Source organism: Spermophilus citellus (genome assembly GCF_964194105.1).
Source record: "Spermophilus citellus genome assembly, chromosome: X".
NCBI lineage: Eukaryota > Metazoa > Chordata > Mammalia > Rodentia > Sciuridae > Spermophilus > Spermophilus citellus.
In genome coordinates, this window is record NC_138190.1 from 106,457,215 (window position 1) to 106,471,216 (window position 14,002).

At 39.8% G+C, this 14,002-nt stretch overlaps 1 protein-coding gene across 2 annotated transcripts in view; it reads left to right on the forward strand.

Moving 5' to 3' along the window:
* ATG4A (autophagy related 4A cysteine peptidase) overlaps positions 1–14,002 on the forward strand; it is a 56,619-nt gene that overhangs the window by 27,317 nt on the left and 15,300 nt on the right. The window contains exons 2-4 of one of the 2 annotated variants that reach the window (XM_081276425.1): positions 8,905–9,015; positions 11,849–11,920; positions 13,718–13,816. In XM_081276425.1, the coding sequence (XP_081132551.1) occupies positions 8,905–9,015; positions 11,849–11,920; positions 13,718–13,816 (282 nt within the window). The remainder of the gene's footprint in view (positions 1–8,904; positions 9,016–11,848; positions 11,921–13,717; positions 13,817–14,002) is intronic. The other variant, XM_081276426.1, reaches the window with a different exon arrangement.

Here is a 14,002-nt window from a genome sequence, read left to right on the forward strand (position 1 = left end):
AGTCGCGAGGGCCTGGCCTCTAGACCCCTGGTTTCTCCTGCTAGTCCTGGTTTCTCCTGCTAGACCAGATTTCCCCTGAGTGATGCCTCTCGGCAGTTCAAACTGTACTCTGGGCCTGCCGTTTGTTGGGCGTGGAGGGTGGCTATTGAGAACCCCGGCACTCTATTGTTTTGATTTTTTCCGCTTGCCCCTCCCCCCGTGCTGGCAATACAGGTTTCGTTTTCCCCGCTGATGGGAGGGGGAGTTGAAGGTTGGGTGTCTCTAGTTTTCCCCGAGTCTTTATGCAGGCTTGCTCTGATAATCCCTCCCCCGGAGAGCCTAGGAGAGATTTTATGCGAATTCCCCGCTGTATGGGAGATGAGCTGAGTAACACGCACCTGTTTTATTGTTGCAATCTGTTGGAGAGTGGCGGTAGTTACTTCAGCTCTCCAAGATGGTGGCCGCTGGTTTCCTTGGTGGAGTTTCTGTTGTGGGGGCTAGAACTGTCCCGCTTCCTTCCCCATCTGAAATCCTGAACTCAGCCGGGGCTCCGTGACTGCTCAGGCAGCAGGATTCCACAGAATCTGCAGCAACGTTTCTCCCTGCTTGCTGGTCGCTTCTCGGCGGCTCCCCGCCATCTGTAGCCGCGGGGCAGGCCGCGTGGATCAGTCAGCCCGGATCTCCGGTCGCACAGTTGGCTCATGTATGAGACTCAATTACCGTACCTCGGTGCTGGAAATCCTTCCTCTAGGTTTCCATGCACCCCCATTTTGCTGTAAGTTCCTAACAAGATAGTTTTTTGTCGTTCTAACTCGTTATTCACCCGCTCAGTGGTGCGGTACCCGGGGTGTGATGTACTCTATTCGCGGCCATCTTCGGCAATGTCTCAATTTCATTTTATTAAATGCTGAGTGCAACACACTATGTGGATTACACAACCTACTAATGAATTATGATCTGCTGTTTGAAGAGCATGCAGCACATTATTATAGATGGAGAGTCTGAGGCCCAAGGAAGTACAATAGGTTCTCCAAGATCACATAGCAAGTTAACTGGCAGGCTGAGACTAGAACTTATATTTTGGAGTTCCTAGCATAGAGCAATTTCCAACAGGAGTGGAAGGTGTTTCCTTTTCTTTCTTTTCCTTACCATACTGGGTGTAAGAGAAAAACAGTTGATACACTCTTCACTGAGACTAAATATTGTCAGTTTCTTGATTCCTCCATGAGCCATGAGTTCACTATTGAGTATCAGTGCTTTTTAGTTTTGTTTCAGTATCCAAAATCAAAGATACAATACCATGGAGGCTAATTTTCAACCCACTCATTGAGTTGGTAATGGCACTAATGTGAATCTGTCCTCCTTGGGGATACAACTATGTTTTCCATCAATCACTCAGTGACAAGAAAGTAACAGGTTCAGGTTGAATTTGTTGATAAAGAGTCAAGATGATTCTCACTTCAGTTGTGGAAGAGGTTCCTCAAGTCTTCTTAAATTGTATAGCCAATCAAATAGTTTTCCCCATCCGTACACCTAGTGTACTACCCTCTCTGTATGTCTTATCAACAAAGATGGTAGCAGCAACTTTTTTTAATCAGAGGAATTTAATTCTCCTCTCAAATCTAATCTCTCTCACTTTTTCTTTGAAAAGTACATCTCTAAAAAAAGTAGTTATCAAAAGCAAAATGAGTCACCAATTTGGAGATGCTATGGTTGATGTGTCACACATTTCTGACCAGTTTGTTCATGGAAGTCCATTTCCCCATGGATATTTCCAAGTGCATTTCTCAGTCAGTAGACAGCAGGCAGCAATTTGTCTCTAAGTGAAAACAATAACAGCAGCAACAACAAAAATACAATTGACAAGGCAACAAGATTTTCAAAAGCATCGCTTTGAAGAAAGCACAGAAATAGCTCAGTTTTACATTACATTTGTCAGTGGGCTAAGCATTGCTTACATCAGTGGGATAAATTGACCGAGACTTCTGAGAAATATCATATTTTATGGAGCCAAGTTATCTACAGCCCAATTAATTTTTCTAACTGAAAGCCAAAGGGTGCTAAGTATACTGGTAATTTCTTTTCTTATTTCTCCTGAAATTTATCAGCTATAGCTTCCTCTGCTCAACCACTGCCTGCACTCATCATGTTAAAGAGAATGTCTTAAATTCCTCTCTACTTGAATGATACTCTTTGGTTAATAATCCCTAGTGTGGTTGCTGGGCATGATGACATATGCCTATAATCCAAGTTCCTGGGGAGGGTGAGGCAGGAGGATTACAAGTTCAAGGCAAGCCTCAGCAATTTAGCAAAACTTTAAACAACTTAACAAGAGCCTGACTTAAAATTTTAAAAAAAATACATTGAAACTTGGTCTATATGTACAGGGGATGTGGCTATGTATACTGGGGAAGTGGCTCTGTGACAAAGTGCCCTTGGGTTCAATCCCCAGTACAAAAAATTATTTCCTAATATAAGTCTAAAAACACTGTTCTATTAGAGAATCAGAATTTATACTAGTCTGTAGAGAAACCATTCATGTCTTCTGTGTTATTTGACAATCTAGCATTGCAGGGGCTTGGCTTGCTAGATAAATTCAAGGAAATTTGCAATTTTGAATAGGAAAACTCCACTTGAAAGGCTAAGAATTGTCATTTAATCTTCTATTTTCTCAGTTCTTGGTTGTCAGAAAGGTAGGACATAGGAAGGAAGATGAATGAAATGGGGCGGGGCCTATGCACAGATGAGCAGAGGCTGAGAAAGAACAGGGCAGTAGGTGAACCCTGGAGGAAGGGGATGAAGGCACATTCTAGGCTATGCCAGAGTTTTGGCCTTCTGCTAACCAATCTGCCATCCACCGATGCTTCTCTTCAAAATCACTGTGTAGGCCAACTTCCCTTTCACTTGTTTCCAAACCTCTCCACTCTTTGTTAACCAAATCCACCAGTCCAACATGTTCTGGATCAATCAAGCTTATCTTTCCTCTGCTTAACCCCATATTTTTTTCTGCCAACAAACATCTCATCACTCACACATGAAAACTGCAAATTATTTTTGACTTTCTCTCTCACTCTCCTGTGCCCCACTCCATACCTAAGCTGCTTGCCAAGTTCTTTTGGTGTTCCCTCAACTGGGAATTTCCTCCCTTCCCCCTTGCCATTTCTATTTTATTGCTAGCAAAGCTCAGCTCTGATGCTACCTTTTCTAAGTTGGGGAAAGCCTGTTTACTCCCAGTTGGAATTCTATTTTTCTTTTCCTCCCCCTGCCTTCCACATCACTTGTCTTTCACTTATCCATTGTTAGTTGTTTCTGGAACACTTTCCTACTAGATGAAATGCTTTTGGAGGATAGAGGCTGTATCTCATTTATGTTTTATTTTCCATGCTTAGCCTATAAGTAGGTACTTTGTAAAGTTTATGCAATGGAATATGAATGAATACTCAGCCATTACCATACATATTCATCCTTACAGATGTTTTCTTATGTTTTTGAAGATGTGACCTGACAGTATGTTAAATATGTATGTATTGCTGAGAAGGCTGTTTTGGAACCAGCAGTATCCTGGCAAAAGCTGTTAGAATGGGTGACCTACTGGGAAGTTAGCCCATATCTCAAGCCCCTCCTGCCCTTAGATTTTCTGATCTTTTTGATTCTACTTTAGAGAATTTGTGGTGTTTCTTTTTTTAGCACAAGCTTCACAGAATCTAAAAGCCTTGATGTACAAGTGTCTTTGTTAAGCTGTAACCAGAAAAAAAAAAATGTTTTCAAAGCAATTTTCTCATTTACTTGCAATTTCCAAAATAACCCTTAGAAATGTAGTCAATCACTAGAAAAAGTAAGAAATCAGCAAAAATAGCAGAGCAAAGACCTCTGAAAATTGTCTTCATAATAGCAATGAAAAAACTGACAGCAATTGTCAGAATCAACTTTTTCAGAACTCTGGAAATGAACTAAAGTCTTGCAGCAATTCTGAGAATATTTATCCACGAAGACTGACAAAATGTTTGTAAGAGTAAACTTTGTGGTGTTTTCACTTGCCTTATTCCAAATTCTTGCTAATGTTGTTCTGCAGTAGCTTTCAAAATCAACAGAGTATCATCACAGGGAAATGCAGCACCCTAGCAGCCACCAAAAGAGAAAAGATGGGGTTGGAGTTCCTTTAAAGTTTCATTTCTAGATAATTCTATCTGTCTGGTGGTAACCTGGAAGATGCTACTTATAAGACAGTATTTATTTGATCTGCCTTGAGGCTCAGAAACTCTTCTACCAGCATCTTAAAAAAACAAACAAACACCATTAAAGACAATCAATTAAATTCTAAGCTGCCTAAAGCAGTAGATAGTATTTCCAACTAACCAAAAAATATTAAAAGGAAAAACTGGGGAATAAGATTCCATGAAGCTGTAAAAAGCAGGGGCATATTCTTAGGAATCTCAACTGAAGGGAAAGCAAGGAATAAGAGAAGGGTGAGTGAGAAATGAAAGAGACCAAGCGGAGATACACACAAGAGTTCATTTGTCAGAGCTGACAAATAAAGGCCATCTTTCTGTAGGAGAGAGAGGCAAAACAGGCTTGAGTCCTGGGAATTTTATGGGAGAGGCTCAGGAATCAGAGCGGGGTGAGAGGGTCCTAATGGTGGTTAAGGGTTGGGTTGGTATGAGGGCCTTTCTCAGAAACACCCTTGGGCAGAAAGTGAAACTTTTTCCTTAAAATGTGGCTGTCACTTAAGATGGCCATCCAGATGCTAAGCAAGGTCCTTATATCAACCACATGTGTTCATAAGGCTGTATGCATACCCAGAGCTGTGTGCATGCTCAAAAAAGACCTGAATAGAACCTAAACACTCACTCTAGCTGATCTTGAGTTCTATGCTTGCCTGGCTGGGAGTTTAAGACATGCCTCAACATGTACATAGAGCCTTTTGACCAAGACTGGTAGACCTTTTTCTTTTAGTTGTAGATGGCCACAATTCTATTTATTTATTTATGTGATGCTGAGGATATAATCCAATCCAGTGCCTCCCACATGCTAGGCAAGTGTTCTACCACTGAGCTACAAACCCAGTCCTGACACTGGTAGACTTTTTGGTTTTAGGAGTTTAAGGAAAGCTTTGTGCTATTATTAACTGGCCGATAAGCTAGCCCAACAGAACCTTCAATATAACAATTAAAGTAAAATGTAACACGTTGCAGCCTATTGTCCCTCAGGCCTTAGAGCAGTTATTTCTTGGTCCACCAAGCTGCATATTCTCTGACTGTAGTGTCTCCACCTCTTTAAACAGGCTGACAGGCAGGGAACTGATATCAGGTCAATATCTGGTTTGTTAACTTTTAAAGGCAAGACAAATGTAGTTTGTGAAAGAATTTTTTTTTTATGAAAAGTATTGCTGTTAGTCACAAGTACTTTTGTTGGAAATTAGATTTTACTTCTACACCTCAAACACTTCCCAGATTTCTTCCCTATTCTTCTTTCTTCCCCAAATCTGCTTATATATAACTTCCCCATCACTGCTCTTTGCTTCTTCTGTTCTGTTAATGTCATTTTCTGTTATAGTTTTCATTTGTTCCATTCATGTAGCTTTGACTCAGGGCTGGCAATGGTTGGACACCCTGCATTCTGTCCATCTATCTTGTAAGAGTCAAGAAGAATAGAGACTGTAATGACCTTCTTGCTAGCTGGGCCTGGGAGGGTGTGAAGAGCCAGAGTCAAATTCTTTGGCTACCATTTTGCTCAGAGCCATCCCAAATGAAGCAGGGCAGTTGTCACAGACTTTAAAGGGCTGTACTAATTTGACCAGATAGCTGGGCAATGAGTCACTGGGACAGGGTTGGCCATAGAGAATTTTTTTTTTTTTGGCCAGTACTAAAAAAAGACCTAAGGCTTATATGCATACATGCTGTACATTGATCCAATGCCACCCTTCCTCACTCCTTCCAGGGTGCAAGAGAGTGTGCCCTTTTCCCACAGTTCTCTCAAGCAACTAATTTTCTGATTTTTGTTTTCTTTCTAGGCTGTAGTGGGTGTTCATTTTCACCTGATTTCTCCTGCTTGTGAGGGATAGAGGGTGGAGTCCAGAGTTACACAGTGTGATTTACCCCGCCTCAGTCCACCACCTCCTGGGGATGGCCTGACCTGAATGATCCTTTTTAGCCTGGTATTTCCTGAGTGTGGGCCAGAGGCTGAGGCCAGCAGCAGAGAGGCTAAGAGGGCACAGGTTCCCTGGCAGATTTGGTGGTGATGAGTTTTCACTGGGGAACAAAATGGTGGTTTGATTTCTAACTTCTTTAGGTTTGAAACCCTGCAGAGACTATAATCTTTAATAATTAAAACATACTGAGGACAAAAGCTATTTAAATCTCTAAAAGACTGGAATTTGGTAATGTTTCAAGAAAGGAAGTACCCCAGGCTAGCTGTTTCTAAAAGTGCTTTACAGATTATAACTTCAATTTCCAATGGGGTATTTTGAGCAGATAAACCTGTTTTCCTGATCAGAATAGACTTGCTTTATATTTAGGAACATTTATTTCTGTGAAGACAGCATGCGTCTGCCTTTGAAAACAAAATCAAAACAATTTGTCCTTTCAAATGAATTAAACATATCTTACTATGCCATTTGCACAGGAAACTACATCCATAGGACTCTTAGGGACTACTTGGGAGTGTCCCTGAAGCTACTTACATCTGCACAAAGGGACGTGTACTCTCTCTCTGAGCTCCCTGCCTCAATAAAACTCAGGAAGCTGCTGGGAGTGATGGTTTACGCCTGTAATCCCAGTGGCTTGAGAGGCTGGAGCAGGAGGATCACGAGTTCAAAGCCAGCCTCAGCAATGGCAAGGCACTAAGCAACTCAGTAAAACCCCATCTCTAAATAAAATACAAAATAGGGCTGGGAATGTGGTTCAGTGGTTGAGTGCCCCTGAGTTTAATCCCTGGTACTGAAAGAAAAAAAAAAGTCAGGGAGCCTCCAAGAACCAAGAGAAGGTGTGTGTTGAGTGTCTTAGCTTTGAACTTGAAGTATATTTTCTTATACAAATAGCACTATAAAGTATGCATATCCTATAAATTTAGTTTTTCTGGTTACAAATTAAAATAGATTTTAGTGGGCTGGCTTAGAAATTTATTTAGTATATAGAATATTATTTTCTTGGAAAATTACAAAGAATTTGGAGATAGCATCCCTTCATGTGTGTGTCTTGAGTTTTGTTTTGTTTTGCAGACCTGTTCCTCATGGGTAAATTTGAATTTTGACTTCTCTCATGTTACATGTCATAAGTTATGAAAGTGTGGCCTATAAACTAATAAAGTTTAGTTTTATTTTATTTGGTTACTTTATCTTGAGAGATAACCATTGTGGTATAAAATAGGAAAAAACAGACTGTTTTTTGATATGCCCACATTCACCACTCAACACTTCTGACACCAGATTTGTGTGTGGGGAGGTGTCCTCACATACCAAGAAATCCTCTAGCAGATACCAAGAAGACATCCCATAATTTAATTTAGTTCTGACGGTATCTACCTGGAGTCAGTGTTCCATAGATTAAAGGCACAGTGCCACAAAAACTGCTCCCAATTCAGATGCCAGTTACAAGTCCCATCCTAAGTTGTGACCTGTGCTCTTGACTGTCTGGGTCTTGGGGTTCCTACTACCCCTTCCTTGGGTTTGATAATGTGTGAAGATAGCTCACAGAAATCAGGGAATCACTTTACTTATATTCATTTAATCATTATAAAGAATATTGGAAAGGATGCAGATGAATAGCCAGATAAAAGAGATGCAGAGGGCAAGAAAAGGGAGAAGAGGTGTGGAGCTTCTCTGCTCTCTCCAGGAACACTAACCTTCCAGGCACCTGCACATGTTCAGCAACCCAAAAGCTCTCCCAACCCTAGTAGAGTGCAGGGATTTTTATGGAGGCTTCATCATGTAGGTGTGGTGTTTTTAATTTAATTTAATTTTTTATTCAATCTCCAGCCTCTCTCTCCTTCCTTGAGGGTGGTGATGTGTTGAAGCTCTTAAGCTTCTAATTATTGCTTGGGTCTTTCTGGTCCCAAGCCCCCCTCGAAGAGCCCACCAAAGTCACCCTATTAGAATTTAAAAAAAAGAATGCTCCTATCACCCATGGAATTTTGAGGGATTAGAAGTTTTGTGTCTGGAACTGGGGTCAGAGACCAAGTATCAGAACAGAAGATGCACCTGGCATCCTCAGAATTCAAGAAATTACAAATGTTTTTAGGAGCTCTGTGCCAGAAAACAGGGACAGAGACTAAGTATATATTTCACATTATATCACAATATCACACTAGACATTGTGAATCCCAAGAACAAGTTATATTTATTATCAGCCTCAAGAGTCTTCTTTGCAGAAGCCATATGTGAATAAAATGGGAAATAAAAATACTGTGAAAACATCTGGTCTTTCAGCTAAAATATTCCCATTTTTATAGTTATACAATCTTCCAGGGCTTATCATAGCTTCCTTTAAGCCACTGGCCACTAGAAACCTTACCATACAAACATTGTGATACCCCCTGTGATGTGAGTAGTAATGAGCTACACAGGTATTATTGTTTCACCTTGATACACTCCTGCTAGGAGAAGTTTGCTAAGTGGCTATTTACAAAGAAGGCCACATGGTGGACAAAAAAGTTTTAAAGCAACTGTGGCCAAATTTTTTAGAATTTTGTTTTAAATGGGATTGTGAGAAAGAAATGTTCAAAAAAGGAGAGAGAGATGTAAAGAGAAAACTTTTCAACTAAAGGATTGTGAGGGCTTGTGTCTTTGTTTCTCAAGGGAAAAGATTTGCTTCTATTAGATTCAAGCTGCTGACTCTTCAGTTTCAGAGCAAAGGTAATAATCAGCAAACCACTGAAGTAAGGACCTTTTATTAAATTTTGCTTGTGTTTCTTTCTTTCATTTTCTTTCAGTTTTGTCCAAGTGTGAAAACCAGATTACTATTTTCACTGACTACCTAGAAGAATTTCCAGATACAGATGAGCTGGTATGGATCTTGGGGAAGCAGCATCTCCTTAAAACAGGTAAGTTTGGGTAGCATTTGTCTGTGAGAAGCCAACTAAGGTGGGCACCTGAGGTTAAGGACCTATCCTTTTTTACTTCTTGAGTTGACAGAGCATTACCTTGATAAATGTTGATGTTGCTCTGAGGAGGATTTATCATGTAGAGAATTGAATCTAAGCCTCAGGCCCCTTGCTTACCTCACAGGCCCCTTCCAAGGCCCTTAGGCCCTAGCACTGTGTTCATAGGGGTATAGGTTTTATGCAATTTGTAAAAAAAAAAAATGTATTTTTGTTCTTTTCCTTAAAGGAGAACCCCAAATTATAGAAGTCTTGGGTTTCAAAAACACAGATCTACTGGTATCATTATCCAGTATCTAGTCTTTGGTGACTAGGCTATATATTTCTCATTCATCTCACATCCTTATCTTTTTAGATGACAGCACCAGGGACTTCTAAACAAATCATGACTCTCAGAAATATGAGAATTCTTTTTTTAAGAGAGAGAGAGAGAGAGAGAGACAGAGAGAGAGAGAGACAGAGAGAGAGAGAGAGAGAGAATTTTTTAATATTTATTTTTTAGTTCTTGGCGGACACAACATCTTTGTTTGTATGTGGTGCTGAGGATCGAACCCGGGCCGCACGCATGTAAGGCGAGCACGCTACCGCTTGAGCCACATCCCCAGCCCAAAATATGAGAATTCTTATGTTTTGGATCTTTTCTGACTAGAACACTGTCTCAGTTTATTCTGGTTTTGCATAGAACGTTTAGCCTCTGCAGTTAGATGGAAAGGGAACTTGAATTTCTCTTCCTTACCATCACATTCTTATAGATTGGGAAAGAACTTTTTGCCCTGAAACTGCTAACAACCCAGCACCCAGATAAATCTTGAGTTCAAAAGAGGTAGATCTGAGATTTTTATCATTATAAGGAGAGAACTTCTTTGGAGGCCCTTAGAATGAGGTAAGGAACAGGAAGAAGCTGATCAAAAGACAGGAGAGGAGGCAGGCCTTGCCCCTTCTCTTGAGTCTGGCTTCCTGGAGCTAGTAATTAGGGTACTTTGCATGTTCAGATTCTTCTCCTAATTCAGGTAAGTCACTTTGTCTTTCTAGATCTTAACTTCCTTCCCTAGTATTTAAAATGAGGGGATTGGAGAGGACATTTTCTACTTCTGCTATCCATCATAGCAGGTATACCCAGGTTGCCAAATAGGCCCATATTCAAATAAAACATTGGGAAATGTCTTTCAAAGTGAAAGTATTGTTAAAATGTCTGCACAACCTTCCACCATAAAGCCAAGCTAGAAGGCATAGGGACTGCTGAGGCAAGAGCAAGTGGGGTCAGTGTTTGAGAGGCAGGTATAATAACAGCTAACATTTGGCACTGGCTTACTGCATACCAGGCACCGTCTAAGCACTTTACCTATATTATCTTGTTGAATACTCACAATTCAACAAAATATTATAATTCTCCCCATTTTATAGATGAGGAAATGGAAACTCATAAAGGTTAAGTAACAAGGCCACACAGCTGATAAGCAGCAGAATCAGGGTTTAAACCCAGCTAGAGTATGACTCCAGAAATCTTACTTTTTTTTAACCATTATACTTCTGCATCACAAAATGTGGTAGGTACTGGGGACATGAGGGGAAGGAAAATCCAGAAAGCTCAACTTTCTGATTTGCTTAAAGGAAAGGAAGGAGAGAAAATAGAAAATATTGGCAAAAATTGAATTTCCTTTTTTTTTTCTGTACCAGGGATTGAACCACCAATACAGCAAATGTAAAGAGAAAACCTTTCAACTAAAGGATTGTGAGAGCTTGTGTCTTTGTTTCTCAAGGGAAAGGATTTGCTTCTATTAGATTCAAGCTGCTGACTTTTCAGTTTCAGGGCAAAGGTGTTCTCTATCACTGAGTTACATACCCAGCCCTTTTTATTTATTTTGACACAGGGTCTCCTAACTTGCTGAGGCTGGCCTCAAACTTGCAATCCTCTTGCTTCAACCTCCCAAGTAGATGGGATTACAGGCATATGCCACTGTGCCGGATTCCTTTTTTTTCTAAAGTGCAACAACTGCATAAATTATATATAGAATGCAAATATGAATGTGCTGTTGAAAAGAGGGAGAGAGATGACTAAGAAACACAGAACCACATCTAAGTATAGGTGGAAATGAGGAAGCCATATCTATGGCCATGGAAGTAAATTCACATCATAAAATGCAAGAAAGCATGCTTTGAAAGAATACACAAAAACATTGGTGATGTTATATATTCATTTAGAATATGAATACCAGTTTCATTAGGCACTACAGATAAATTTCTCACACACTTAATTTGCTTAGCAGGGACAATTCCTTTTCTGTTAAATGAATGCACTTATACATGTACACACACACACACACACACACACACAAACACATTCATACACAAACATACAATCCCTTAGTTTTAGGTAATAGATTGTGGGCACTGATGAGAGATCCATCCAACCACTATCATTCAGGCTGGGGATGATTGCCTTATTAGTGGACTATCTCAGATCCTAGCATTTCCTATTCATTGTCTTTTGGCCATGACCTCAGTATTAATACCTGGGAAGACTATGTAGCTGAATGAGGAAGAGACAGGAACTATGCAGTGTCATTGAATCAATTAGTAGAGTAGCTGTGGTGAGGAGAAATATTGAAATTATTTGACTAAAATGAGATTGGGTTTCCTATTAATTTCCCTAGCCCCATAACAATGGAATTGAATACTTATTTGAAAATAAGTTTTGCTTCTGGCTTAGAAGTCAAATGCAGACATTTTTAGATGTGATATGGTGATTTAATTTTAATTTCACATTTAATTACAGAAAAATCTAAGCTGTTGTCTGATATAAGTGCTCGTCTATGGTTTACATACAGAAGGAAATTTTCACCAATTGGTAGGTATACCATTTGTTATACTGTGCTTTCTTCCTTTTAGATAGCTTGTCTGAGGTTATCAGTGACTTCACAGAAACCTCAGAATTCACAGCTCACTATGGCAAATAATTTGATTTAGGGAGGTTGGAAGGTCTCACACTTCATCCAAATAGTTCATTGCTGAAATACCTCATCACATATGGTTCCACAGTGTTGACATGTTATGGCAGTATACTTTTGACCCTACTGCCAAGTGTTCTGGCACCAGATGGCATTACTTGTTTTACTTTTGAGAGTAAAGAAAAAATAACATAAGCTTTTATTTTGGGTAACATCAATTAAATTATAGTCTACTGCTTTGTAGAACTACTTGATTATTAAGGACAATTTGTATCTTGAAGGGAAGAAAATCATTCCTTTGATTTTTTTTTCTTATTAAATGAAAGCACCTTGACATTGGGGGAAGAATTGGAGTAGATTTTCTTAGAACTAATTCTAATCCATTTCTAGCTGCCATCTAAAAAAAATACTATTCTAAAAGCTAATAAGTATGCTCCTTTTGAGAGGATTTGTAAAATGTTTGCAAGCTGGGTTGCTACTTCCTAATATGGACCTATAGGAAAAGGGCCTACAAATGGTAGAAGGTACTCTCCTAAGAAGAAACCTGACCAATTTTGACACAGGAATGGACCTTGTAATTGAAATGAAATCAACCTTTTTGTGAATGAGCAAATATGAAGTCTACATAGACATTTTCTTTGCTCTTCACAAAAAGTCCTCCGAGCAGTAACAGAAAAAAAACAATCTAGAATACCCAGTGTTTCCAAACTGTTAACTTTCTCTGGGTGAGGAGGTCTTTGCAAGTCTGAAAGGCATTTCCAATTCAGTCTGACAATGTTTTGGGAATAGACAATTTATTCTTTATGTGGACCCCATTGCACCTTTTTCATACTACTCTGGCCTATAATTCCAGCATTAGCGAGAGCAAAGGACATCCCTTCCAGCTCACAAATTGTCTTACTTCTCCCTATTTCACTTTAGCAAATTTCTTTCAGTCCTTACAACAAAAGGAAACCTTGGCTCACTTGTCTTATTTTATATTATGACTATTCTCATAACATCAAGTGTTTGTATCATCCTGCATGTGTTCTAGCACACATTCATTTAAGTCTCACGACACCTATAGAGTATGTACACAGAGTATGTACTATTATCCCCAGTCTATAAATGAGACTTGGATATATAACTAGACTGGTCTTCTAATGCCTAATCTAGGGCTCTTTCCTTTATATTAAATTGTCTTTGTTGTTGAGATCTTCATAATATTTATTTATAACAATTAAGAGCCTTCCGAATCTCATGGGCCATTTTGATGACTACATCTCATAGTATTTGTTCTTAAACTAAGGCAACACTGGCTTCTCTGAGAAGTTCAGAGCCATGCAGATGAGCTGTGTAGGGCAGTTTGGTCTGGCAAGTGATGACATTGAATGGACTAACTGTTGCTAGTAATACATTTCAGTACAGTCACCTATCAAAATTGCATGCATACCTAGATGTCTCCAAGCAGAAAATCCAAAGGGCAGGTTTAGTTCACTTGTTTGTTTTGTCTTTGGCCACAGAACCCATTTTGATTGATTCAGCATTGTTATTTCAATTTCCAACCCTGTACCCAAATCCTGTTTGATCCCAGTATATCTCTTGCCTTTGTTTTCAAAGAATGCCTGTCTTGTGTGAGTCCCAGATATGCTGATGCCTCAGGAAAGGGCAATTTAAGGAACCCATTCATATGTCACGCTCATCCATCTTGCCAACAGGGGGAACGGGCCCATCATCAGATGCTGGCTGGGGATGTATGCTACGCTGTGGACAGATGATGCTGGCTCAAGCCCTTATCTGTAGACACTTAGGAAGGGGTGAGTTCCATTTTTCTATAAACTGCTTCAGAGAACTCTGTAGTATCACTTGCTGCTATTGGTTTAACATTAATACTCAGCTTTAGGAACACTCAGTAACAAAGCTGCAGGCTCTAAAATTGCTCTCTGCAAACTCAAGAGGTGGGGCTGACAAGTGAATGAGGTCCTTCATAAGAAGGAAACACT